Source organism: Mobula hypostoma, chromosome 5, assembly GCF_963921235.1.
Source record: "Mobula hypostoma chromosome 5, sMobHyp1.1, whole genome shotgun sequence".
In the NCBI taxonomy this organism is placed as follows: Eukaryota; Metazoa; Chordata; class Chondrichthyes; order Myliobatiformes; family Myliobatidae; genus Mobula; species Mobula hypostoma.
The window spans coordinates 109,862,813-109,889,037 of NC_086101.1; the positions used below are offsets into that span (position 1 = coordinate 109,862,813).

At 44.9% G+C, this 26,225-nt stretch overlaps 1 protein-coding gene across 1 annotated transcript in view; it reads right to left on the minus strand.

The window, feature by feature from the left end:
* Positions 1 to 452: 452 nt before the first annotated feature.
* The window catches only part of LOC134346906 (uncharacterized), a 36,930-nt gene continuing 11,157 nt past the window's right edge, over positions 453 to 26,225 (minus strand). The window contains exons 2-5 of the mRNA XM_063048740.1: positions 19,670 to 19,745; positions 17,946 to 18,287; positions 2,523 to 2,849; positions 453 to 676 (exon numbers count right to left, since the gene is read on the minus strand). Coding sequence (XP_062904810.1) covers positions 579 to 676; positions 2,523 to 2,849; positions 17,946 to 18,287; positions 19,670 to 19,745 — 843 coding nt within the window. The 3' untranslated portion in view covers positions 453 to 578. The remainder of the gene's footprint in view (positions 677 to 2,522; positions 2,850 to 17,945; positions 18,288 to 19,669; positions 19,746 to 26,225) is intronic.

Consider the following 26,225-nt stretch of genomic DNA (forward strand, 5'->3'; position numbering starts at 1 on the left):
AGAAACAGGGTGCCTGGACACAGGACAGGAGGCTCCGGGTTGTAGTGGGGGCATGAGTGAGAGATTGAGAGAGGATTTGGCAAGGAGACCCGAGGTATCCCCAGTAGAGTCCGAGCCTGAAGGGTTTAGGTGAGGGGGTACGGAGGTCTCGGAAGATTAGGAAACTCCCAGATAAGTTGGCCTATGTAGTGCCTGGGGAACAGGGCATGAGGTCTACTGTTTGGGGAGCAATGTCACTGTTTGTACCTGGATTGGGTTTTTGTGTCTGCAGGAAGGGTTGATGAGTTATTTAAAAGTCATGAGGACATGACTAAATTTGGTAGGGGGAGAGTGTTATTTCGGGGTACTGATGTTACACAGGGGACACAACATGCAGCACCCACCCAAACAAGAGTGCTAAAGTTTGGCTGGGTAGTGGGCACCACCTCCGAGATCATGCCACTAGATGCAATGAGTCTTACACTTGATATGCACTTAACACAATGATATAATTCAGATGGCACAATATACCAAGTGTTGCAAGACTCCAACTTCACAGGCTGGAGAGAAACTACACAGACTTCCTCTAGATCTCCCGATTATGACAGAGTCATCACACAGCCGAACAGAACCACCAGTAATAAGGTTAGTATGTAGTGACTGTGAATCAGAGTTGGTTCTGTGCCGCTCCAGGTCTCTGTTGGAGAGAAGAAAAACTGGATGAAAACTTGGGCACTTTGAATTCTGAGTTCCCCATTTCCACTCTACCCACTTACAGAGAAACGACGCAAAGCATGGCTTTATCTCCTGGAGAGCACCCCAGTGCCCCCCCCCCAATTAGTCACCACGAATCTTTTGACCCCTCCCACTCTGCTATCTATTCCCCCCCACTCCCCAAACATGTGCTGATGTACCGGTCAAACCAGTCCCTGTAAGAACAGAAAAAAATAGGAGCAAGAGTTGGCCAGCTGGCCTACTATTCAATTAGATCATCGACTCCGCTCCACCTACCTTCCTCTTCCACATAACTTAATTTAGGCAAAAATCTACCTAACTGTGGCTTAAATATATTTAATGGGGTAGCCTCTACTGATTCCTGCACAAAAGGGCACAGCCTCAGGATAGAGGGGCGCCCTTTCAAAACAAAGATGTGGAGAAATTTCTTTAGCCAAAGGGTGGCAAATCTGTGGAATTTGTTGCCACATGCAGCTGTGGTGGCCAGGTTGTTGGGTTTATTTAAGGTGGAGATTGATAGGTTCTTGATTGGACATAGCATCAAAGGTTATGGGGAGAAGGCTTGGAAATGGGGTTGAGGAGGAGGGGGAGAAAAAGGATCAGCCTTGACTGGAGGCCAGAGCAGACTCGATGGACAAGATGGCCTAATTCTGCTCCTATGTCTTATGGAGAATGATCACTATTGCCAATACTACCATCGGGGTGGGGTGGGGGGGAAGAGGTATAACAGCTGGAAGACTCACACACAACATTTTAGAAACAGCTTCTTCTATTACACGCGGAAACAGAATTAGGCCATTCAGCCCATTGGGTCTGCTCCAACATTCGATCATGGCTGATTTACTATCCCTCTAAACTTCTGCCTTCATCCCCCTAATCTTTGACACCCTAATTAATCAAGAAACTACCAACCTCCTCTTTAAATACACCCAATGACTTGATCTCCACTGCTGTCCATGGCAATGAATTCCAGATTCACCAGCTTCCGGCTAAAGAAATTCCTCCTCATCTCTGTTGAGAAGAGACATCTTCCCTGTCATCAGATTTCTGAATGGTCGATGAACCCTTAACACCACCTGACTATTCCTCTTTCTGCACTAGTTATTTATCTACTTATCTATTTATTTATAATTTTTTTTATTGGAACTCACAGTATTTTTTTGTCTTACACTACACTGCTGCTGCAAAACAACATACTTTCTGACATTCATTCTGTGGCCATTTTATTAGGTATTTGCTCATTAATGCAAATGTCTAATTGGCCAATCATGTGGCAGCAACTCTATGCACAAAAGCATACAAACATGGTCAAGAGGTTCAGTTGTTCAGACCAATCATCAGAATGGGAAAGAAATGTGATCTAAGTGACTTTGGCTGTGGAATGACTGTTGGTTTCAGACAGGGTGGTTTGAGTGTCTCAGAAACTGCTGACCTCCTGGGATTTTCACACATAGCAGTTCCTAGACTTTACAGAGGATGGTATGAAAAACACACAGAAGAACAACCAGTGAGCGGCAGTTCTGTGGGGTGAACACGCCTTGTTAATGACAGAGGTCAGAGTAGAATGGTCAGACTGATTCAAGCTGACAGGAAGGTGACAGTAACTCAAATAACCACATGTTACAACAGTGTTGTGCAGAAGAGCATCTCTGAATGCACAACACGTTGAACCTTGAAGTGGATGGGCTCCAGGAGCAGAAGACCACAAACTTAATAAGGTGGCAACAAGAGGCACCTAATAGAGTGGCCACTGAGTGAATGCCAGTGATCATAAACCCGATTCTGAAGAAAAGACTATTCCAAGTTACCTGCAACGATGACATTTGAGACCGCACAGCATTCTTGTTTGGAGGCGGAATCTTTGAAGCAACTTGTGTAGTTTCCTGCTTGGGAAGTTGTGATGTTTTTTAGCAGCAGAGTAGCATTTCCACTTGCATAGCTGGCCAAAACACCAGGGATCTCTTTTACAGGTGGCTCCTGGCCAATGCTCATGGTAGTAATCAAGTTTCTGCCTTGCATCCAGGTTAGGTGTAGATTAGATGTAAAACATTTCAGATTGTGGGAAAAGTGGAGGATTAGATCTTCCCCTGCCCTTACTGTGACCTCTGTGGAGCTTGCCCAGACATCTCTTTCACCTAAGGATGAAAGGAACACATAACTATACAGCAACATGCCCATGATGTTGTGCCCACCTTTCAACCTACCTTTAGTTCCTTCCCTCCCAGGTAACCCTCCATTTTCCTCTCATCCATCTGCCCCAAGGTCTCTTGTTGTTGTTGCTCCTTTCCACGCTTTGTGGCTCATTGGGTGGGACCTTGCTGGTTCTGTAGCATTTTTTGTCTGCTTCTTTTTACCAGGCCAAGTTGCTAGCTTGGCGCTCAACCCAACACGGTTGGAAAGCGTGTAAGGAGCTGGCCAGATTCGAACGCAGGACCACTCGCCTCAAAGTCCAGTGCAGATGGCACTTTGCCACCGGCCGGCAAATAATCCTCCCACATAATCCTCCAATTTTCCAATCATTCATGCGCCTAAGGGTCTTTTATATGCGCCTAATGTATCTGCCTGTATCACTATTCCTGGCAGAGCAATCTACACACACACAGTGTTAAAACAAAACAGCTCTGACATACAGTACCTCCCGCCGATCACCTTGAAATTATGCCATCTCGTATTAGCCATTTGTGTCATGCAGGTGTCCATTCTATCCATGCATCTTAAGTCCAAGCTCATTCAATCTATCCTCATAAGACTTGCTCTGTACTGCAGGCAACATCAAGGTAAATCACTTCTGCATCCTCTCTAAAGCCTCCACATCCCTCCTAAAATGAGGCAACCATAACTGAACACGATACTCCAAGATGTTGTCTAACCAGGGCTTTATAGATCTGCAATATTACCTCATAGCTCTTGAACTCAATCCCCCGAAGAAACACCCTCCACCTTTGCAACAATCCTATCAATTTCCATTGCAATTTTGAGGGATCAAAGTTCATGCTGTACAACTCTCATCCTCCAACACAGAGATTGCGAGTAAACATGTTCATCATGGGGGTACATTTTTACCCCACTAATCGTAGGGAGGTTGAGGAAGGCCAGCAGATACACTGACTCCTTCAAATAATCTTCCCATTTGCCCCCATCTCACTGTTTTGTTACTCTCTCTAAATATCCATTCAATGGACTTTTGAAGGCTTCAAATGAATCTGTCCTTAGATATGAAATCATGTAACTTGTTTACTGCACGCTGGTGAACATAGAGTACTGTGCAAAAGTCTTAGGCACATTATTACAGCTAGGGTCTATACCAGCTCTCAAAACAATGCCATTTCATGACTTACTCCTCTGTAACAAACTCACTGTCTCTCATATACCCTTCAGCTTCTCCCAATTCTCCCACCTACTCTTGAGGCCTTGGTCAGTCAGAGTTGGCCATGGATATTGTGTCCTAGCTGTTTAGATATGCAAGCCTAGGCAGTATGATATGGAGAGCAAGCCTGGGCAGTATGATATGGAGAGCAAGCTGTTGCCCACGTAGCAAACTCACCTTCTTCACACATTTGATGAACCCAAAGGAACGGCAGAGTTTGGTACCAGCGGCGTTGCGGGAGTTGCCAGTCAGCATTGAACTCAATGTCGAACTGTATTAGGGACTCCAGCTCCGGACTTTTCCCCTTGGGGTTTTACTCCCAAAGCCTTCCCCATGGGCAGGGCAGCGGAGGTTTGAGATCAGAGTTTTTCTTCTCCTAGAACAGCTGCCAACCATGGCTGACGAGCCCCATCTGCTGGAAGCGACAGGTTTTAAGGTGTCGGTAACCTGCCTTTGCCCATTCTCCTGTCAGAAACTGGTCCGCTGGGCTTAGTAGCCAGACCACACGTGAAGGCCAGGAACTGGACTTGGTTGCCAGAGTTTATTTGAGGTGCACACCATTAAGAACATTTAATAGACAGTGGGATCTTGGCCCCATTACCACCCCCGGCAGGGAGAGGGGAATCACGGTTGGGAAGAGGCGAAGGAGCGGAAAGCACCAGAGAGACACTCTGTAACAATCAATAAACCAACTGTTTGGATTCAAATGACCTTGCCTGGTGTGTCAAGGTTGGGCCTGTCTGTAGACGTGCCGCCCCCTGGCACTCCTCTGTCCCAAAGCCCTCCCGCGGCGTTCCACCCTCGCATTCCCAACACCCTTTGCTCCCGCCAGATTTAGAAACTCACCCTCCGCTCCATGTCGACAAATACAGTACTGTGCAAAAGTCTTGGGCACCCTAGAAATATATATGGGCCTAAGACTTTTGTACAGTACCGTATATGCACCCTGCAAGGAGTTTCACCTGGTTTACCACTGCACTTTAGGTATGTCCAATACTGCCTTCAACGTGACCTGTTATTCTTTATTGAAACATCCTAATCTTTCAGTAATATTTTCCTCTTGCTCAAGATAGAAGAGACAGAATTATGCTTTGAGAAGAAAGTACATAAAATACTTTGAAAAGAAATCGATATAGGGAGAGGTTGGAAGGCTAGGTCTTTATTCTTTGGAACGTGGGAGAATAAGGAGAAAACTTATAGAAGTGTTTAAAATTAGATAAGGAGGGTGGTAAAAGCCTTTTCTCCTGGGTAAGTGGACACAGATTTAGCTTGAGAGGGGAAAAGATTCAAAAGGGACTCGAGGGGTAACTTTTCACTGGGGGTGGGCAGTATGTGGAATGAATGGCTGAGGCAGGTACAACAGTATCATTTAACAAACACTTAGATAGGTAGGTGCAGGAGCGGGGCTTAGAGGGGTATGGGCTGGACGCAGCAGCTGAGAGAACAAAAGGAAAGGAAAATGTAGTCACAGTCATTTCATACTCAGACTAAAGATAACCAAAAATTCCAGTGCTAACAATTAACCTATAACATAGCCAGGTTCAAGAGGCAAGACACATGCTACTGAAAACTACAGGGTTTCTAGAAAAAAATACAGAAGCAACTGTACCACAAGTAATGGCAATAAGTAACTGAACAACTACATGAATAGGTAGAAGTGGAAAGAGTGAACAATTCCAAGTTTCTGGGTGTCAACATCTCTGAGGATCTATCCCAGGCCCAACATGTCGATGCAGTTACTAAAAGCGGCAGGACAGTAGCTATGCTTCTTTAAGAGTTCGAGGAGATTTGGTTTGGTACCAAAGACACTCGCAAATATCTACTGATGTACTATGGAGAGCATTCTAACTGGTTGCATCACTGTTGTGTGTGCTTGTGCATGGGGAGAGGGGGCTGCTAATGCACAGGACTGAAATAAGCTACAGCAAGTTGTAAACTCAGTCCACTCCATCATGGGCACTAGCCTCCCCAGCATCCAGGACATCTTCAAGGAGTGACACCTCAAAAAGGCGGCGTCCATCATTACCCAGGACCCCCCATCACCCAGGACATGCCTTGTTCTCATTACTAACATCAGGGAGGAGGTTCAGGAGACTGAAGGCACAGTCTCAATGTTTGAGGAACAGCTTCTTCCCCTCTACCATCTGATTTCTGAATGGACATCGAATACATAAACACTATCTCACCACTTATTAACTGTGTGTGTGTGTGTGTGTGTGTGTGTGTGTGTGTGTGCGCGCGCGCGCACACGCGCGCTCACACTATATACATATATAATTACTGTAATTCAGTTTTCATTATCAGGTACTGCATTGTACCACCGTCACAAAAACAAATTTCATGACATACGCTGGTGATATTAAACCTGATGCTGATTCTACAAAATTTCAAGCACATACATAGCAAAGTTAAAACTACAAGGAAAATAACAATTTTATTCAGGACCTACACTTACCTTCAACAAATTTTCTTATTAATATTTGTGGAAACATTCAGAAAAAGCAAAGATAAAGATCATCTTTTAACCATCCTAATATGCTCCCTCCTACACAAGTTTTTATTTTCTGCAGTAATCTTTGAGACAGCCCCTAACTAAATGCCTTCTGGAAATCTAAGAATAGTACATCCACCCTCATCTGGCAGTTCCCCCTTGATCCACAGCATATTATTTATTTATTCAGAGAACAGTCAAGTGTTCTAATGTGAATCCCGTTTCACGGAACCATGTTTACTCCATGTGGTTACCTTCAATTTTTCAAAGTACCGTGCTATGACAGTTTAATAAGAGTTTCTAATATTTTCCGTGATGTTAAACTAAATAGAATTTGGTTTCCCTTCTCTTTGAGTAATGGTTACTTTTGCTATTTGCTTCTCGTTGTTACCATCAGGAAGGAGGTACAGAAGCCTGAAAGCATACAGTCAGCGATTCAGGAACAGTTTCTTCCCCTCTGCCATCTAATTCCTAAATAGATATTGAACCTATGAGCATTACTTCACTTTTTAAAAACATATATTATTTCCACTTTTGCACTATTTTTAACTATTCTATATATAAGCACGTGGCCAAGTGGTTGAGGCATTGAACTAGCGACCTGAAGGTCGTGAGATCGAGCCCCAGCCGAGGCAATGTGTTGTGTCCTTGAGCAAGGCACTTAATCACACATTGCTCTGTGACGACACTGGTGCCAAGCTGTATGGGTCCTAATGCCCTTCCCTTGGGCAACACTGGTGTGGAGAGGGGAGACTTGCAGCATGGGCAACTGCTGGTCTTCCATGCAACCTTGCCCAGGCCTGCGCCCTGGAGAGTGAAGACTTTCCAGGTCTCACAAGACTAACGGATGCCTTTGATATTATATATATATATATATATATATATATATATACACACACATATTTACTGTATAATTTTTAAATCTTTTTATATTATGTATTGCATTGAACTGCTGCTGCAGCTAAGTTAACAAATTTCACACACATGTCACACATGTCGGTGATAATAAAACTGATTCTGATTTTTCAAATCTTAATGGAGTCTTCCCATTAGTTGAGGAATGCTGGAAAATCAGAACTAATACCTCAGCTATTGTGTTAAGCCACTTCTTTCAAGCCCCCTAGGATGAAGTTCACCAGGATCCTTGGACTAGTCAGCACGTAGCTCTAACAGTTTGCTCAGCACCACTTTCTTGGTGATTGCAAATTTCCCCAGCTGCCCCCATTTTGCTTCCTATTGCTAATTCCTGGGGCACATTTTTAAAATGACCAAAGGTCACTTTGTTAAAAGGGAGCAGGTTTAAGATCAGAAGCAGGAGATTTAGAAGGGACATCAGGGGCTGCTTCTTCACGCAGAGGGTGGTGCATATTCGGAAAGAGCCACCAGAAGTCGTGGCACATTAACGACATTTAAAAGCCATCTGGTTAAGTACACAAATAGGAGTTTCAGCAGGCTAGGGGCCAAATGTGGGCAGATGGGACTAGTTCACTGGCCAATATAGTTGGCATGCATGAATTGGGCTGAAGGCCTACTTGCATGCTGTAGGATTCTATGACTCAACCTAGTTATCCATTCTTACATTTCTGTTTTGTTTAATCTCATACTCATAAACTTTCCTCCTTAGAGTGGGAGGAGTTCTAAGGAAATCAAGAATCCTACAAGAGGTGCAGGTATGATCTCCGGAAAGCCACCTCACGGGCAAAGTGGAGATTCCGGACTAGACTGGAATTAAAGAGGGATGCACGACAAGTGTGGCAGGGTTTGAATGCCAAAAACTCCTACAAAGTTAAATCTGGTGACATAGGGAAGAGCAGAGCTTCACTTACAGATGAGCTCAATGCCTTCTATGCTCACTTTGGCCACTAGAACAGGGAGGAACCATTGCTCACCCCCATGTCCCCTGATGATCCTTTGGTCTCAGATTCTGAAAATGATGGAGAGTGAATCCAAGGAAAGCATTCAGTCGGGATGGAGTACTGATGATCTGTGCTAAAGGTTCAAAGGTTCATTTACTATCAAAGGAAACAACTCTGAAATTCTTCTTCTCCAGATAGCCACGAAACCAAGAAAGATCATCAATCCCTAAATCCCTCCTCCTCCGCACAAAAAAAAAGACACATAAACATCAACCACCAAATTCCCCTTTCCGCAGGAAAATAAGATGAGAAAGATCGGGTGAAAAACAGAAAATTTAAATAACTATAAGACTGAGAAAAAGAAGTCCATTGGCCATAGTCCAAGTCCATAATCCATATCCAAAACACAGAAAACTTTGGGCACAGTAGCAGGCCACACAGTTTCCTCTCTCCAGTATCAGAAGAAAAAGCAGGCAGACAGCGCTCACCACCTGCATTTGCCTCAATGTTTCAATCTCCCTTGCCGCTTTAATCAGCGAACAATGGAAGCTTTACTCAGCGAAATTAAGTCTCGATATTTCAATCTCCCTCATCATTTTAATCAGCAAACCATGGAAGCTTTAATCAGCAAAACGGAGTCAAACATCGGCTCACAGCCTCCTCGCCACGAGGCTTGCATTTGCTGCCTCTGCGTCCCGGAATCCTCTTGGAGACTGCAGAGTGCTGGATGTCCCAAACAATCGTCAGACTGCAAATCACAGGCTCCAACAGTTCCAGAACCACATTCAAGATGAAAAACAGGCATGAGAGACATGAAAGTGAAATAAATTGTTTTGTGGTCTATCAGAAGACGTTGCCCATTGGAGCATTGTACTCAGCCGCCATTTTAACCTGCCTCAATGGCAATTATCCAATGGCACTTACATCCACAGTGAAATGTCTTGAGGCTGCTGTTGAAGCATATCAGCTTCCGTCTCAGTGAAGACTTGGATCCCCACCAATTTGCCGACCAAAGCACATGTCGTCTTCATTGCCTCTTCACTCAATTACGATTGAGAAGGTGCCAGACAGCCCACCTCTCCCGGAAGTTCCGGGAGTCTCCCGCAAATTGATGGTGCTACCTCCCTGAAATGAGTTTTTGCAGGGTGGGATGTCTGAGGTGCTCAGGAAGCTTAATGGTCTGAGGGTGGATAAATCTGGACCTGAATGAATGCACCCTCGGGTTCTCAAGAAACTAGCTGGAGAGACTGTGGAGGCATTAATGATGATCCTTCAAGAATCGACAGATTCTGGCATCGTACTGGATGACTGGAAAATTGCAAATGTTACTCCACTATTTAAGAAGGGTAGGAGGCAGCAGAAAGGAAACTATAGACCTGTTAGCCTGACATCAGTAGTTGGGAAGTTGTTGGAATTGATTGTTAGGTATGAGATTACGGAGTAACTGGAGGCACATGACAAGATGGACCAAAGTCAACGTGGCTTCCTGAAAAGAAAATCCTGCTTGATAAACTTACTGCAATTCTTTGAGGAAATTACAAGCAGGGTAGACATAGGAGATGCAGTAGATGTGGCGTACTTGGATTTTCAGAAGGCCTTTGACAAGGTGCCGCACATGAGGCTGCTTAGCAAGATAAGAGCCCATGGAATTACAGGGAAGTTACTAGCGTGGATGGAACACTGGCTGATCAGCAGAAAACAGAGAGTGGGAAGAAAGGGATCCTGTTCTGGCTGGTTGCCAGTTACCAGTGGATTCCACAGGGGTCGGTGTTGGGACCATTGCTTTTTACGATGTATGTCAATGATTTGGACTATGGTACTAATGGATTTGTGGCTAAATTGCCGATGATACAAAGATAGGTGGAGGAGCGGGTAGTGTTGAGGAAACAGAGAGCTTGCAGAGAGACTTAGATAGTTTAGGGAAATGGGCAAAGAAGTGGCAAATGAAATACAATGTTGTAAAGTGTATGGCCATGCACTTTGGTGGAAGAAATAAATGGGCAGACTATTGTTTAGATGGGGAGAGAATTCAAAATACAGAGATGCAAAGGGACTTGGAAGTCCTTGTGCAAGATACCCTAAAGGTTAACCTCTAGGTTGAGTCTGTTGTGAAGAAGGTGAATGCAATGTTAGCATTCATTTCTAGAGGTATAGAATATATGAGCAGGGATGTGATATTGAGGCTCTATAAGTGCAGTTTTGGGCTCCTTATTTTAGAAAGGATATACTGACATTGGAGAGGGTTCAGAGAAGATTCATGAGACTGTTTCCAGGAATGAAAGGGTTACTGTATGAGGAATGTTTGGCAGCTCTTGGGCTGTATTCCCTGGAGTTCAGGAGAATGAGGGGGGATCTCATAGAAACATTCCAAATGTTAAAAGGCCTGAGCAGATTAGATATGGCAAAGTTATTTCCCATGGTAGGGGATTCTAGGACAAGAGGGCACAACTTCAGGATTGAAGGATATCCTTTTAGAGCTAAGATGCAGAGAAATTACTTTAGTCAGAGGGTGATAAATCTGTGGAATTTGTTGCCACGAGCGGCTGTGGATGCCAAGTCATTGGGTGCATTTAAGGCAGAGATAGATAGGTTCTTGATTAGCCAGGGCATCAAAGGGTATGGTGTGAAAGCAGGGGAGTGGGGATGACTGGAAGAATTGGATCAGCCCATGATTGAATGGCGGAGCAGATGCGATGGGCCAAATGGCCTACTTCTGCTCCTGTATCTTATGGTCTAATCCTAGAACACCTGGACAGCAAAGATACATACATCAGGATGCTCTTTGTCAATTATGGCTCAGTATTTAACACCATCTTCTCCTCTAAACTAATCAATAAACTACAAGACCTGGTCTGCAATACACCCTTGTGCAACTGGATCCCAGATTTCTGCACTTGCAGAAACCAGTCAGTTCGGATTGACAGAAACATCTCATCCGCAATCTCCATTAGCACAGGAGCACCACAGGGATGTGTGCTTAGCCCCTGGGCTTACACCTATGATTGTGTGGCTAAGCGCAGCTCCATGCCATATTCAAATTTGCTGATGACACCACTGTTGTGGGCCATATCAAAGGGGGTGGGGTGATGAATCAGCGTACAGGAGGGAGAGTCATAATTTGGCTGAGCGGATTAATAAGAACAACCTCTCACTCAATGTTAACAAGCCAAAGGAACTGCAGGAACTACTTGTAAACTTCAGGAGAGGGAAACCAGAGGTCCATGAGCCAGTAATCATCAGAAGGTCAGAGGTGGAGAGGGTCAGTAACTTTAAATTGCTGGGTGTCACTATCTCAGAGGACCTGTCCTGGACCCATCATTTCCTCAGGAGTCTGTGGCATGTCATCAGAAACCTTGATAAACTTCTATAGATGTGTGGTTGACGTGTACTGAGTGGCTGAAATAAGCCCTGGTATGGAAATACCAATGTTTTTTGAGCAAAAAATCCTCCAGTACATCACGGGTAAAGTCCACCCAACCACTGAGCACATCTACGTGAAACATTGCTGTAGAAAAACAGCATCCATCATCAAAGATTCTTGCAACCCAGGCCAAGCTCTTTTCTTGCTGCTGCCACCAGGCAGAAGATACAAGAGCCTCAGCACTTGCACCACCGGGTTCAAGAACAGTTACTACCCCTCAACCATTAGGCTCTTGAACAAAAGGGGATAATGACACTCATTCTATTTCTGGTGTTCCCACAACAGATGGTCTCACATTAAGCACTGTTTAATCTTGTTTTATTTTCTCTCGTTACTTATTGATATTTATTTTTATTTGCGTTTGCACAGTTTGTTGTTCGTTGATCCTGTATGCAGTTACTGTCCTATAGATTTGCTAAGTACAGTCGCAATACCTGTTTTTCTGCATTAATTACTCATAAAATATGGCCTGATTGTGCTTGGGAGGGGGAAGGGGACTTCAGTGCTTTTTTCCCTCTCTGTTTCATGGATGTCTGGAGAGTAAGAATTTCAGGTAGTCTACTGTCTACATTCTCTGATATTAAATTGAACCATTGAACCATTAATTTTCAAGTCAGTCTGATGCTGTGTTACATTACTTTGGACAATGACATACCCCTTTTATCTCCAAGTCTGAGACACTGCCTTTAATTTTTCTTAGTTACAACAGATGGTGAATCCTCCTCTGAAATGCTCTCTCTACTTGGAATATGTTTATTCTTTCAGTTCTGAAATTTAAGATCCCCTTAAATGTTTGCCACTGAGTCATGATCCCTTAACCCAATTTGTTAGTTTATTTCCTACTGCTCTACTTTCACACTTGTGAAACTGCTGCTAAATTTAAAAAACTCTAGTCTTTGTGCCATTTTTCTTTCTCCCTGACTTCCAAGGTATCACAAGCACGCCTACCTTGGTGTGCCCTTCATTATCAGAACGTGGGTCGGGCAGTGGTTAGCGTAATGTTATTACAGTGCCAGTGTGCTGATTTCAACTCCTGCTGCTGTCTGTATGTTCTCCCTGGTGATCCGGTTTCCTCCTACATTCCAAAGATTTAGAAGGTTAATTGCTGACATGGGTATAATTGGGTTCCAAGGTTGTCAAGCCGAGGAGTGGTAGTGGGGACAAGCTCCCACTACCTAAAAGTGCTCCTCACGGCATGTGCCTCAGATAGCCTCTGACAACCAAGTCCAGCTCCTGGCCTTCTTGTGTGGCTTAGATACTAAGCCCGGCGGAACTGTTTCTACTGACAGGAGAAGGAGCGAAGGCAGGTCCTGGTGCCTTAAAACTAGTGCTTCGGGTAGATGGAGCTCGTCAGCCTGGGAAGGCAGTCCATCAGAGAGGGAAAACTCTGATTTCAAACCACCGCTGCCTTGTGGCCATTCCCACTCATGGGAAAGGCTTCGGGAGTAAACCCTGAGGGCAAATCTGGAGCTGGGAATCCCTAAGGCAGTCCAACATTGCCTTCAACCTCGTTCTGGCAACTCCAGCGACGTCACTGGTGCCAAGCTGTATCGGCCTTTACCCTTCCCTTGGACAACATCGGTGTCATGGAGAGGGGAGACTTGCTGCATGGGCAACTGCCAGTCTCCCACACAACCTTGCCCAGGCCCGCGCCCTGGAGAGACTGAAGCAAGGCTTTCCAGGTGCAGATTCATGGTCTCACGAGACTATCAGATGCCATCCAGGGTATAATTGGGTGAATGTGGGGGTGGAGATACATCTCTACCAAAGAAGGTGTAGCCTCCATTTGCCTGCAGGTCAACCTTGAGCAAGGTGTAGCAGCTGCTTAGCAACCTCCCCCCAACAGATCAGGATCACATGAAACCATGGGAGCAGGTGGTGGATGGTCATATGAGTGGCCGGTGCATATCACAAGCCCTGGTTACACAGCTACTGACACCAGGCAGTATTGACAATGGCTGGGGTCACCTGTCTTGTAAAGACACTGCCCGCAAGGCAATGCCAAACCACCACAGTGGGCAAGAAAGGTGGGCTGTCTATCGTAACAAACAGGCCCTTCAGCCCACCGAGTGCATGTTGACCATCAACCACACACTTACACTAACAGTACAGTTTAAAATCAGTAATCTATCCAGGTCTAGTATTAGCCAGCTTTCTGGTTGGGTTCAGAATGTAGTCTTCTAAGAGACTGCCCCAAAGATACCATGATACTATTCCCCCGGGTCCAAATTAATCTCTTAGTTGGCTTCAGAAACTGCTTTTCAAAACAGTAACACTTATAACATGGCAACACGGGCAGCTGAACCATACTGTGAGGATCAATGGTGAACTGAAGTGCAGGAGTCACAAAGACTTCAGCTATTCAAATCAGACTAAAGACTTACTACATAAATTAACCAGAAAAACTAACAGGAGCTCAAACTATACAGATTCCTGATGAACAGAAATCACTGACGATACACAGAAGGACTCAATCTGAGATTCACATGACAAGGAATCACAATGACCCAAAAAGGAGGGGGTGGCATGCCCCCCCCCCACCGAAATACACATGAAGGAATTCCAGACACTGACAATAAAGTGCTAATTCAATTACCACAAATTGAATAAAAGTGATAAATACAAAGATCCCCATGATCACAAATGAGACAAAATGAAAACCCAGAGCTCGTCGAAAGACAAACCATTAGACATAAAAGGTAAACATTTCGAGGACAATGCAGACCCATGGGTTGATACTGAGCAAACACAAACCATATAGCAACTGACACAAAAAAATAACTGACCAAAAAACGGTCCCTGGTTGTGACAAACATGAATTATTCATAAAATATAGTACAGGGTGAAACAAAAATAAACTTAATGACAATAGCACAAATTGAGGGAAATAGAATCTGTAGCGGAATTACGGATTTGCAAGTGGTTTCAGGAATCTGATGGCAGAAGTTGAAACTTGAGATGTGGGTCTTCAGACCTCTGTGCTCCTGACTGACGACAGCATCGAGAAGAGGGCACAGCTCAGATAGTAGGTGCTGACCACAAGGTTTCTCTCTCTCTCTCACCCTCTCTCACCCCTGCGCCCTCTGGTGAAGTATCCCGCTGTTGCTTCATCATCACCGAGTCCAGATACCAGGACTCTCTCCCTGACCGAACCTTCACCAGAAGGACGGCAGCACCTCATAGACACAGCTCATCCCTTCCCACCGCTACCCCACCCCTTACCCCTCACATTCTTGAGGGGCAGTTAGAGGTAAGCGCTAATTTCCAATTCCCATGCACTACACGGGACACAGAGATGTCAAACAAGAGAGGAAGAGAGAGATTTAGAAAGAGAAGGAGGAAGGGAGAAAAAAAGGTGAAAGGTAGAGAGGAAGGGAGGAAGAGATTTAGGAAGAGAAAATATTTAGAGAGGGGGACAGAAAATGAAAAAGAGAAAATGAGAAAGGGAGGGAGAGATTTAGGAAGAGAAAAGATGAGGCAGGAAATGATTTAGAGATAGATAGATAGAGAGAAAGAAAGATTTAGAGGGAGCAGAAAATGAAAGAGAGTGCAGGTTTAAAAAGATAGGGAAAAGAAGTGACAAAGGAAAGTGATAGATTCAGAGAAAGAGAGATATTGTGGGAAAGAGGGAGAGATTGATAGAGAGGGTGAGACAGAGAACAAAGAGTGAGAAAGAAGGAGAGAGGCTGTATGGGAGATAGAAAGCAAGTCTTCTTGGCCTACGGACCAACCAGTGGTTCTGCGGCCATAGGCTGAGTGAGCTACTGCAATGCAGTTTGTAAGTGGTACATACTGTAGTCATTGCGCAGTGAGTAGGAACATTTAGGGTTCCCCAGTTGCTGAACTAGCAAACTCTGAAGAAAGATTTCATTGAATTACAACAATGCAGCCCACTCACAGAACAAGTAGCAATCCCCAGTGTCCGTGCATCGTGACCCCGAGGGAGTCCCCGAGTGAATTTGAGGAGAACTGGTCACCGAGGGACCGTCCAACAGCCAGCACCACCATGTGGCAAGGGGCAGAATCGCAGGACATAGACAAGATTTTGGGACAGAAATACCAGCCGATAGAACATAGAAAGACAGAAAACCTACAGCACAATACAGGCCCCTCGGCCCACAAAGTTATCTGACTATCCACACGATCAACGCCTCTCATCATATAGATGTACATCTTTATCCCCCCCTCCCGTATCTTGAATATTCGCTCCACACTGCCAGAGTGGGGGGGGGGGGGTGGAGTGGTAAACATAACCTGAATTGGGCCCTTTCCAATGTGTTTTCTGATTCTTGCCCAAGTGTCCATTTTAGTGGCATTAGAGGTCTGGCAGATGCTGGAAATCTTGAGCAACACATCAAAATGCAGGTCAGAGAGCATCTATGGAGGGGAATAAACTGTCGACATTTGGGGCCGAGATCCTTCATCGGCAATGGAAAGGAAGGGGTAGAGACCAATACAAGGTGGGTAGGAAGGGGCAGAGGAGTAGAAGCTGTCAGGTGAGAGGAAAGGTGGGTGGTTGGGGGAGGGTTTTGAAGCTGGGAGATTAGATGAAAGGGATAAAGGGTTTAAGAAGAAGGAATCCAACTGGAGAGGACAGTGGACCATGGAAGGAAGGGCTGGAGGAGGGGAACCAGAGGAAGGTGATGAACAGAGAAGGGATGAGAACTATTGTGAACTCAAGTGCAGGAATCACAGAGACTTCAGCAAGTCAAACAAACTGAAGACTTATCACAGAAATTAAGTAGAAAAACTAAAAAGAGCTCAGGCAAACTATATGGAATCTTGACGAGCTGAAAGCACTCCTGCTTCACGGAAGAACTTGGTCTGAGTTTCACCCGACAAGGAACCACAATGACCCAACAAAGAGGCATTGGCAAGCCTCCCTGAAATACACCCTGGAGCACGTAGGAATTCTGGAGCAATCAGACAAAGCAATAATCCCCAAAGACAGCAACTACATTGAAAGACATTGACAACACCGTACTAATTAAATTATTCCAAATTGAACAAAAGTAATAAAAACAAAGAGATTAACAACTCCCATGATCCCAAATGAGACACCTGTAAAACAAAGTGAAAACCCAGAGCTCGTCCAAAGACAAACAATTAGACATAAAAGGTAAACAATCCAAGGATAATGCACACCCACGAGGTGACATTGAGAAAAGACAGTCCAGGTACTGGCAAAAGAAATGAAAAACGACCCCTGGTTGTGACACACTCTGCCTGACATGTAATACACAGACACAAGACCTCCTATGGTCTGGCTGATCAAATGACTCTACTGCATGCTGACGGCAAGAACAGTCCATTGGAAGTCAGAGAAAGCTACAAAGACACACACACACATACAGAACCAATCCCAAAGGCTGTAATGGTGAAGATCAGACATGGGGAACAGCGAGCTGCCAGTTGAGCTCATGACTGTGTGGGAGACATTGAAGAAGGTTCCACGTAAACCTTGCACTGTCAACATTCGGTCAAGCCACTAGAGTGGAGATGGGGCCTCTCTGTACACAATTCACTGCATTTAATATCAGAGAATGCATACAGCATACAACCTGAAATTCTTACTCTTTGCCGACGCCCACAAAACAGAAAGCCCCAAAGAATGAATGATAGAGAAACATTAGAACTCCAAAGCCTCTCTCCACCCGCCACCCCGCCCCCCGTTCCAGCAGGAAGCATCAGCACCCACCACCCATCAAGTTAGCAATAGCAAAGCCCCCAAAGAGAATCCAACAAAAACCATTGTTCACCCAGCCCTTCGATATGCCACGGGCTCTCTACCTCTCAATAACAAGGGAGAGAGGTGTCACCCTTTCCACAGCAAGCGGGAAGACGAACAGATCGCTGTTTCAATGTTATAGTCTGAGTCTGAAGCGACACTATTTCGAGATTCATTACATGTGCACCCCATTTGTTCAACTTAGGAGTGAGACTATACAACATAGGAGTTGAATTAGGCTATTCAGCCCCACTGAGCCTGCCATGGCTGACTTATGTTCCCTCTGAACCCTATTCTCCTGCCTTCTTCCTGTTATCTATGACACCCTTACTAATCAAGAACCTATGAGCCCAAGGTTGAATTCTTACCTGGATCTACCTTCAGGGTTACCATGGAGCAAGATTTGCTTCTGGAATTTGAATTCAGGCGGATGTTGCATTCGTAGGTTCCCATGTCTTCCACTCTGAGGTCGTGGATAGTCAGATTGGCTGTTCCCATTTTGTTCCAACCTGGTTGCATTGTCGTCCGGCCCCTGTACTGATTTTTCGGCAAATTGTTTGATATGTAGACCACCAACAGAGGTTTCGTTTTCTGCCAGGTTACCTCCATTCCCTCTCCTTCAACTGTGAATGGGCAGGGAAGTACTGTGGTGCTCCCACAATTGGCCCGGGTGGCAATCTGTGTTGGGGTGCATATGGTTTGAACTGTAGCTGTGTGTGGGGGGGGGGGTGATGAGAAACAAAAAAACAAGCTTGCATCTCTATAAAATCCATTACAAGTTCACACCATCCCAAAGAGATGCAGTGTCAATTTAAGGTGGAAATATGGCTGCTAATGTGCACGTGGTACCATCCTGCACACAGCAATACAGTGTTGGTAGGATCCAAAGACACGCAGAAAACTCAGCCGTTGGACAAACCCACAAGGTTCATGAACACGAGAGACCCTGTAGTTGCTTGAAATCTGCGGCGACACACACAAAATGCCAGAGGAACTCAGCAGGCCAGGGACCATCCAAGAAGCAATAAACAGCTAACGTTCTGGGCTGAGACCCTTCACCAGGACTGGAAAGGAAAGGGGCAGGAGCCAGAGTAAGGTGGATGGAGGGAGGGGAAGGAGAACAAGCTGCTGGACACAGGAGCAAGATGTATGGGAGAGCTGGGCTGGGGGAGGGGGAGCGGAGATAAGAGTTCAGACTGGAGACAAGTATTAGGACAGCTGAAGGTTCATTCTAAAGAAAGCATCCTGGACTCCAAATTATAAACATTTCTCTATCTACAGAGCAAATTTCTCAAAGAAGGGAGCATTCCTTGCTGCCCTTGGAGCAGAGAAGAACAAATCCTGACAGCAGCAGAACAAAATTCTGAAGAAGCTTTACGGGATAGACATTATGAGTACATTCACCAAGTGGAAGTAATCTGACCCTAGAGGTCTGGTCTCAGGATAACGAATCACTCATTTAAGGCAGAAATTAGGAGTTCTTTTTCTCAAATGTTTGGAATATTATAACCACATTCAGCAGAGAATCTCAAATTATCAAGTCTTTGACTGATTCTTGGCCCCTTTTATTATCAAGGGTACATAGGGATTTTGGGTGGCAGGCTGGAGATACATCAATACCAAAGGAGGTGTAAGGCACTCCTTCCCTCTGCTAGCCTGCAGGTCACCCTTGGGCAAGGTGTAGCACCTGCTTAGCACCTCCCCCGCCCCCCCCCCCCCCAGATCAGGGTCACGTGAAGCCGTGGGAACAGGTGGTGGATGGTTTTATATCATAAGTCCTGGTTATGGGACCACTGACACCAGGCAGACAATCTCCGAAGAGTATTGATAATAGGTGGGGGGGGGGTGGCACCCATCTTAAAAAGATATTGCCCAGAGAAAGGCACTGGCAAACCACTTCTGAAGAAAATTTGCCAAGAACAATCATCTTTGCCTACGTCATTTGACATGGCACATTAAGAAATAAATGAACACAGGGATAATGATCAGGGTGATGCTAAAGATCAGCTTAGCTACAATACATTTGGATTGAGGAAGGTTTGAAGAGCATTGTGGTAGACTCCTGTCCCCTAGGTGTAGGTCAGATTCTTACCTTCACTGACGAGTGTACTCAAACACAGCACTTTTGCAGCAAGAGAAGCATAGAAGAGGACACCTTGGACCTGAAACTAAAGTGGCAAGGGACATCATGTAACAGCAGGAAATTATCTTCAAAAAGACATTCACAAATATGAGTTGCTGTTCATGGTACAGGTTTCCCCCACCATCTGAAGGTACAGCGTTTCTATGAAACGGTTCGTAAGCTGAAATGTCGTAAAACAAAGAAGCAATTACCATTCATTTATATGGGAAAAATTTGTGAGCGCTCACAGACCCAAAAATAACCTACCAGATCATGCCAAGTAGCACATAAAACCTAAAGTAACAGTAACATATAGTAAAAGCAGGAATGATATGATAAATACACAGCCTATATAAAGTAGAAATATTTTTCCACAATCATTATTGAACTCTTCTCCGTAGTGAAAATCTCACGCAAGCGCTGTCGGCAGAAAATCTCACGCAAGCGCAGGTGGGAAAAACACGGCGCAAGCGCTCTCTAGTAACCTTTAAGCTATGAAGCTGCCAAATCATACCAAATAACACGTAAAAATACACAGCCTATATAAAGTAGAAATATTGTATGTACAGTGTAGTATCACTTACGGGAATCCGGAAGACAGCGCCAAGCACACGGATGATGGTGTGTTAGGCTGAGTCAGAGGTTGGGGTGGTGCAGTGGCCCCCACCCTCCAGGCTGCCAAGCGATACATTGCTGCGAAGCATGCAGGGGTCCAGCGGTAGCCAGGAGGCACACAGCACATCTTGAAAAAAGCCAAAAAAAACATGCCAATTAATTAGGTGCCACCGGCACGTAATTGTCAGCCCAGATCAGTGCCGATTTCCGATTGCGTCGTCTCTGATCTGGGCCGACAATTACGTGTCGGTGCCACCTAATTAATTAGCATGTTTATTTCGGCTTTTTTCTTAAAGAAGTGCTGTGTGCCTCCCAGCTACCGTTGCATTCTCCACGAATCGGTATCTGTCCGTGGCCTGGGGGTTGGGGTGGTGGGACACGGGGGTGTCATCTCATCATCGTCTGTTTCCTTTAGAGCAGGCAGCTCATCTTCTATCTCTGTCCGCCTCGATGTCGAAGGTCGAGGTTTGTCATCTGCTGTGGCTGATGTGGAAGGCTTACTTGACTGCTGAACCTCGCGCATTTTTCTATCACACAGTTCTTTGTGAGGACTCAAACCATCCTGCAAATATCCCCTAAACTGATGTACCCTTTCAAAATTAAGGTCGTACTTTATCCTAAATCTCTTCAACATCATGTTCATCAGCTTCCACAAGCCAAACTCACGTTGTCCTTACTTCGTTCACCACGATCCAAACGCTTAATTATATCTAGTTTTACGCTAAGTGTAACACCCTTACAAGTTGTTTTAGGCTTTTCAGATACCATAGAACTCATCTTGCAAACGGCTGCTCACAGGCACGTGTTTAAGCAACGCCGGCGAGAATCCGGGGGAGAGCGGCTGCTCAGGGCGTGCGCTGCCTTTTATCGCGCGCTGATTTTTTTTCTTAACAGTGAAAACACCTTCTGAAAACGAAAACGGGGTACTGATGTAGGTCTTTCGTAACAGTGAGGTTTTGTAAAGCGAACGTTCGAAAAGTGGGGGACACCTGTATAACTTTCATTTAAGCTTATTATTGTAAGCAATTGCCATTGTTTAAATTTATGCCCAGGGTATAAATGCTATGAGAATCATTTTTTTTTGCGGTAGCAAGCAGCACTGTACATTACAGACAAGCACAAGTTAAGATAAACTTAAATTCACACGGTTTCTCCAGAATTTACATGACAAAATAGGCATAATGACAATTGTGCAAGTTAAGTGAGAAAAAGAAAATTAGGGTTAAAAGAACTGGATATTGCTAAAGCTTTATGACATTGTGGCATCCGTTAGTCTTGCGAGACCATGGATCTGCACCTGGAAAATCTTTACTCTCCAGGGCACAGGCCTGGGCAAGGTTGTATGGAAGACTACCAGTTGCCCATGCTGCAAGTCTCCTCTCTCCATGACACCGATGTTGTCCAAGGGAAGGGCATTAGGACCCATACAGCTTGGCACTAGTGTCATCGCAGAGCAATGTGTGATTAAGTGCCTTGCTCAAGGACAGAACACGTTCCCTCGGCTGGGGCTCGAACTCACGACCTTCAGGTTGCTAGTCCAATGCCTTAACCACTTGGCCACGTGCCCACACCTGACATTGTGGACATCCTGTATTTTCCCAACTAAGTCTCAACATCAGTACCACCAAAGAGCTGATTGTGGACTACAGAAAGGGTAAGACGAGGGAACACGAACCAATCCTCATAGAGGGATCAAAAGTGGAGAGAGTGAGTAATTTCAAGTTCCTAGGTGTCAATATCTCTGAGGATCTAATCCAGTCCCATCATAGTGATATAGCTATAAAGGCAAAACAGCAGCATTATTTCATTAGGAGTTTGAGGAGATTTGGTTTGTCACCTAAAACACTCGAAAACTTCTATTGATATACTGTGGAGAGCATACTGACAGACAGCATCACTGTCTGATATGGGGTGGGGGACAAAGAAACTGCAGAAAGTTGTAAAATTAGTCAGCTCCATCATGGTATCATCATCCTCCATAGTATCCAAGACATCTTCAAGGACATCCTCAGAAAGGCACCCTCATCACCCAGGACATGCCTTCTGTTACCATCAGGTAGGAGGTACAGAAGCCTGAAGGCACACACTCAACGATTCAGGAACAGCTTCTTCCCCTCTGCCAACCGATTCCTAAATGGACATTGAACACGCAAATACTATCTCACTTTTTAAAAAATTATTTCCGTTTCTGCACTATGTTTGAGTTACACACATAAAAGTTGCTGGTGAACGCAGCAGGCCAGATAGCATCTATAGGAAGAGGTGCAGTCGACGTTTCAGGCCGAGACCCTTCGTCAGGACGGTCCTGACGAAGGGTCTCGGCCTGAAGCGTCGACTGCACCTCTTCCTAGAGATGCTGCCTGGCCTGCTGCGTTCACCAGCAACTTTTATGTGTGTTGCTTGAATTTCCAGCATCTGCAGAATTCCTGTTGTCTATGTTTGAGTTAACTATTTTTAAATATATTTATGGTAACTGATTGATCTTTTTTCTATATTTATCATGTATTGCACTGTACTGCCGCCATAAAGTTAACAAATTTCATAATGTGTTCCAGTGATATTAAACCTGATTCTAATTCAATGTGCTGGCCGCAACTATTCCTTAGGGAGATAACACAGCTGCACATACAAGACATGGGTAGACAGATGAGCCACAAAACAACTTTTTGTCTTGCGAATGGGGGCGGGAGGGGGTGTTGCTTTCGCTCACTTGTCTGCTACTAGATATAAACACACACAAGAGAAAATCTGCAGATGCTGGAAATCAAAGTAATACACACAAAATGCTGGAGGAACTCAGCAGGTCAGGGAGCACCTATGGAAAAGAGTAAACAGTCGATGTTTCAGGCCCAGACTTTGCACCAGGACTGCAGAAAAATGATGAGGTCGGAGTAAGAAGGTGGGGGGAGGGGAGGAAAGAATACAATGTAGTAGGTTGTAGGTGAAATTTAGGAGGTGGGGTGTGAAGTAAAGAGTTGGGAAGTCGATTGGTGAAAGAGATACAGGGCTGAAGAAGGGGGAATCTGACAGGAGAGGATAGAAGACCATGGAAGAAAGGGAAGGGGGAGGAGCACCAGAGGGAGGCGATGCGCGGGTAAGGAGATAAAGTGAGAGAGGGAAATGAGAATGGAGAACGGTGAAGTGGGGGGCAATTAACGGAAGCTCGAGAAACCAATGTTCATGCCATCAGGTTGGAGGCTACCCAGTATATAAGGTGTTGATCCCCCATCCTGAGTATGGCCTCATCACAGCAGTTGAGGTAACCATGGACTGACATTTCGGAATGGGAATGGGAAGTGAAATTAAAATGGGTGGCCACCAGTGAATCCCACTTCTTCTGGTGTATGGAGTGTAGGTGCTCGGCAAAGCGGTCTCGCAATCTACGTCTGGTCTCACCGATATTCAGCAGGCCACTCTGGGGATACAGTAGACGACCCTAACCAACTCGCAGGTGTAGTGTTGCCTCACCTGGAAGGACTGTTTGGAGCCCTGAATGGCAGTGAGGGAGGAGTTGTAGGGGCAGGTGTGGCACTTGCTGATTTCTTTGTTACTCAGAGTTCCACACACGTGGGCTCTCCATCATATCACGGGTATCGAGCTTTACTTTAAGAATTCTCCAACAGAAAAATAGTCTGAAGTAGTGTGAGGCTTCTTGAGGGTCAGTTCAAGAACCTGATGGCAGGGGGGAAGAAGGTGTGGTCGAACCTTAAGTTGTTTATCCAGAACCTAGATTCTAGAGGCTCCTGTACCTCCTACCTAATGGCAGCATCGAGAAGAGGGCATGGCTTGGAAGGTATGGGTTTAGATCACCCCTCAAAGACATCAATATATTTTCCCCTCAGGCGGGTCAAGTTTACTGTCATTTAACTATATACACGTATACCGTCAAACGAGACGACATTTCTCCGAACCACGGCGTAAAGCACAATTGTACACATAACACACAGTAACTTAGGAAAGTTAGGATAAAACCTACAGATGAATTATGCATAAATAAACAAAGTAAAGGGCATAAATTAAATATTGTAAGGTTCAGAACAGATTAACTGGTGACACTTCAAACATGATGCAGCAGGGAGTTCAGAAGCCTAACGGGAAGAAACTGTTTCCCATCCTGACCCTTCTTGTTTTCACACAGCAGGCACACTCAGTAAATCCATAGTAAAATAACTACAATAGGCTCGATGAAAGAACGCACCAATTTAGACATTCAACTGGTGGACAAAAGACAACAAACTGTGCGAATAGAAAAAGAAAGAAATAATTAACATAAATAAATAAACAATACACATCATTAACATGAGACGAAGGTTCCTTGAAAGTGAGTCCATTGATTGTGGGAACATTTCAATAATGGGGCGAGTGAAGTTATCTCCTTTGGTTCACGAGCCTGATGATTGAGGGATTACAGCTGTTCCTAAACCCGGTGGTATAAATCCTGAGGCACAGTGAGAAGACAGCATGACCTCGGTGGTGGGCATTCCTGATGATTATTAACTGCTTTCCTGCGATAACGTTTCACGTAGATGTGCTCGATGGACTTTACCTGTGATGGACTGGGCCATATCCAAAACTTGCACCTCACACTTGCTTTAAACCTTCTCACGCTCACCTTAAAAACACACCCTCTGGTTGTTGACATTTCTATTCTGGGGATAAAACGCCCTGACTGCCTACCCTATCACTGCCTCTCATAATTTTATAAACTACCATAGAGTTTCAGATAGACAGAATGCTCCTTTCACCAAATCACTTCCATTCAAGCTGCTAGCATATTCCGGCAACATAATTACTAGGCGTGATGTTCAAAGTAAATTCTCAGTTCAGTATAGCTGCACTTTCTACAGAACATTACCACAGGTGGCTATGGAAGTCCAGTCATTGGGTATAGTTAAAGTGAAGTAGACAAGATTCTTGATTAGTAAGGGGGAAGGGGTCAAAGATTACAGGGAGAAGGCAGGAGAATGGGGTTGAGAAGGATGATAAATCAGCCATGATGGAATGGAGGAGCAGATTGACGGACTGAATGGCCTAATTCTGCTCCTAGTCTTATAGGATACCCATACAGCAGTCACATAATTTGTTGTTCTGGATTTCCAGCAGCTGCAGAACCTCTTGTGCTTGTGATTTACTGTGTCCCTTTCCTGGCCTTCACATAACACGTCCCTAGAGATGCAATCCACTTTCCATCTCCAGCTCGGCTCAGCTTGGATTGTGGCAGCGCAGGAGTGTAGCATGGGTTACTGTTGTACCATCTACAGCTTCACCTTGAAACCCAGTAACCAGGTTAGCATACAATTGTGGAGCGCAGAAATGGGCCCTTTCAACCCACCGGGGTAGGTGTCAACCGTGACGCCTATTTACACTAATACCATTTGCCTGCATTAGGCCACATCCTTTCAACAACTTTCCCATCGAGGTAGCAGAAAATCAGAAAGGTTCAGAATCAGGTTTAGTAATCACTGGCGTATGTTGTGAAATTTGTTAACCTGGCAGCTGCAGTACAATGCAATACATGATAAAATATAGAAAAAAAACTGAATTATGGCAAATAAATATGTGTATGTTTTAAATAGTTAACCTAGATTAAGTAGTGCAAAAACAGAAATAAAAAAGTAGTGAGACAGTGACCATGAGTTCAATGTCCATTCAAAAATCGGACGGCAGAGGGAAGAAGCTGTTCCTGAATTGCTGAGTGTGTGCCTTCAGGCTTCTGTGCCTCCTCCCTGACGGTAACAATTAGAAAAGGGCATGTCCCGGGTGGTAGAGCGGGAGGGACTGAAGAAGAAGGGGTGATGTCACCTGTCGTGGAAAATGTCATGGCAGACCAGAGAACTCGTCTATGGATGCTTTATGGGTGGAACTGCGAATGAGAAAGGTATGATCATGTTAATGGGGTTATATTACAAGC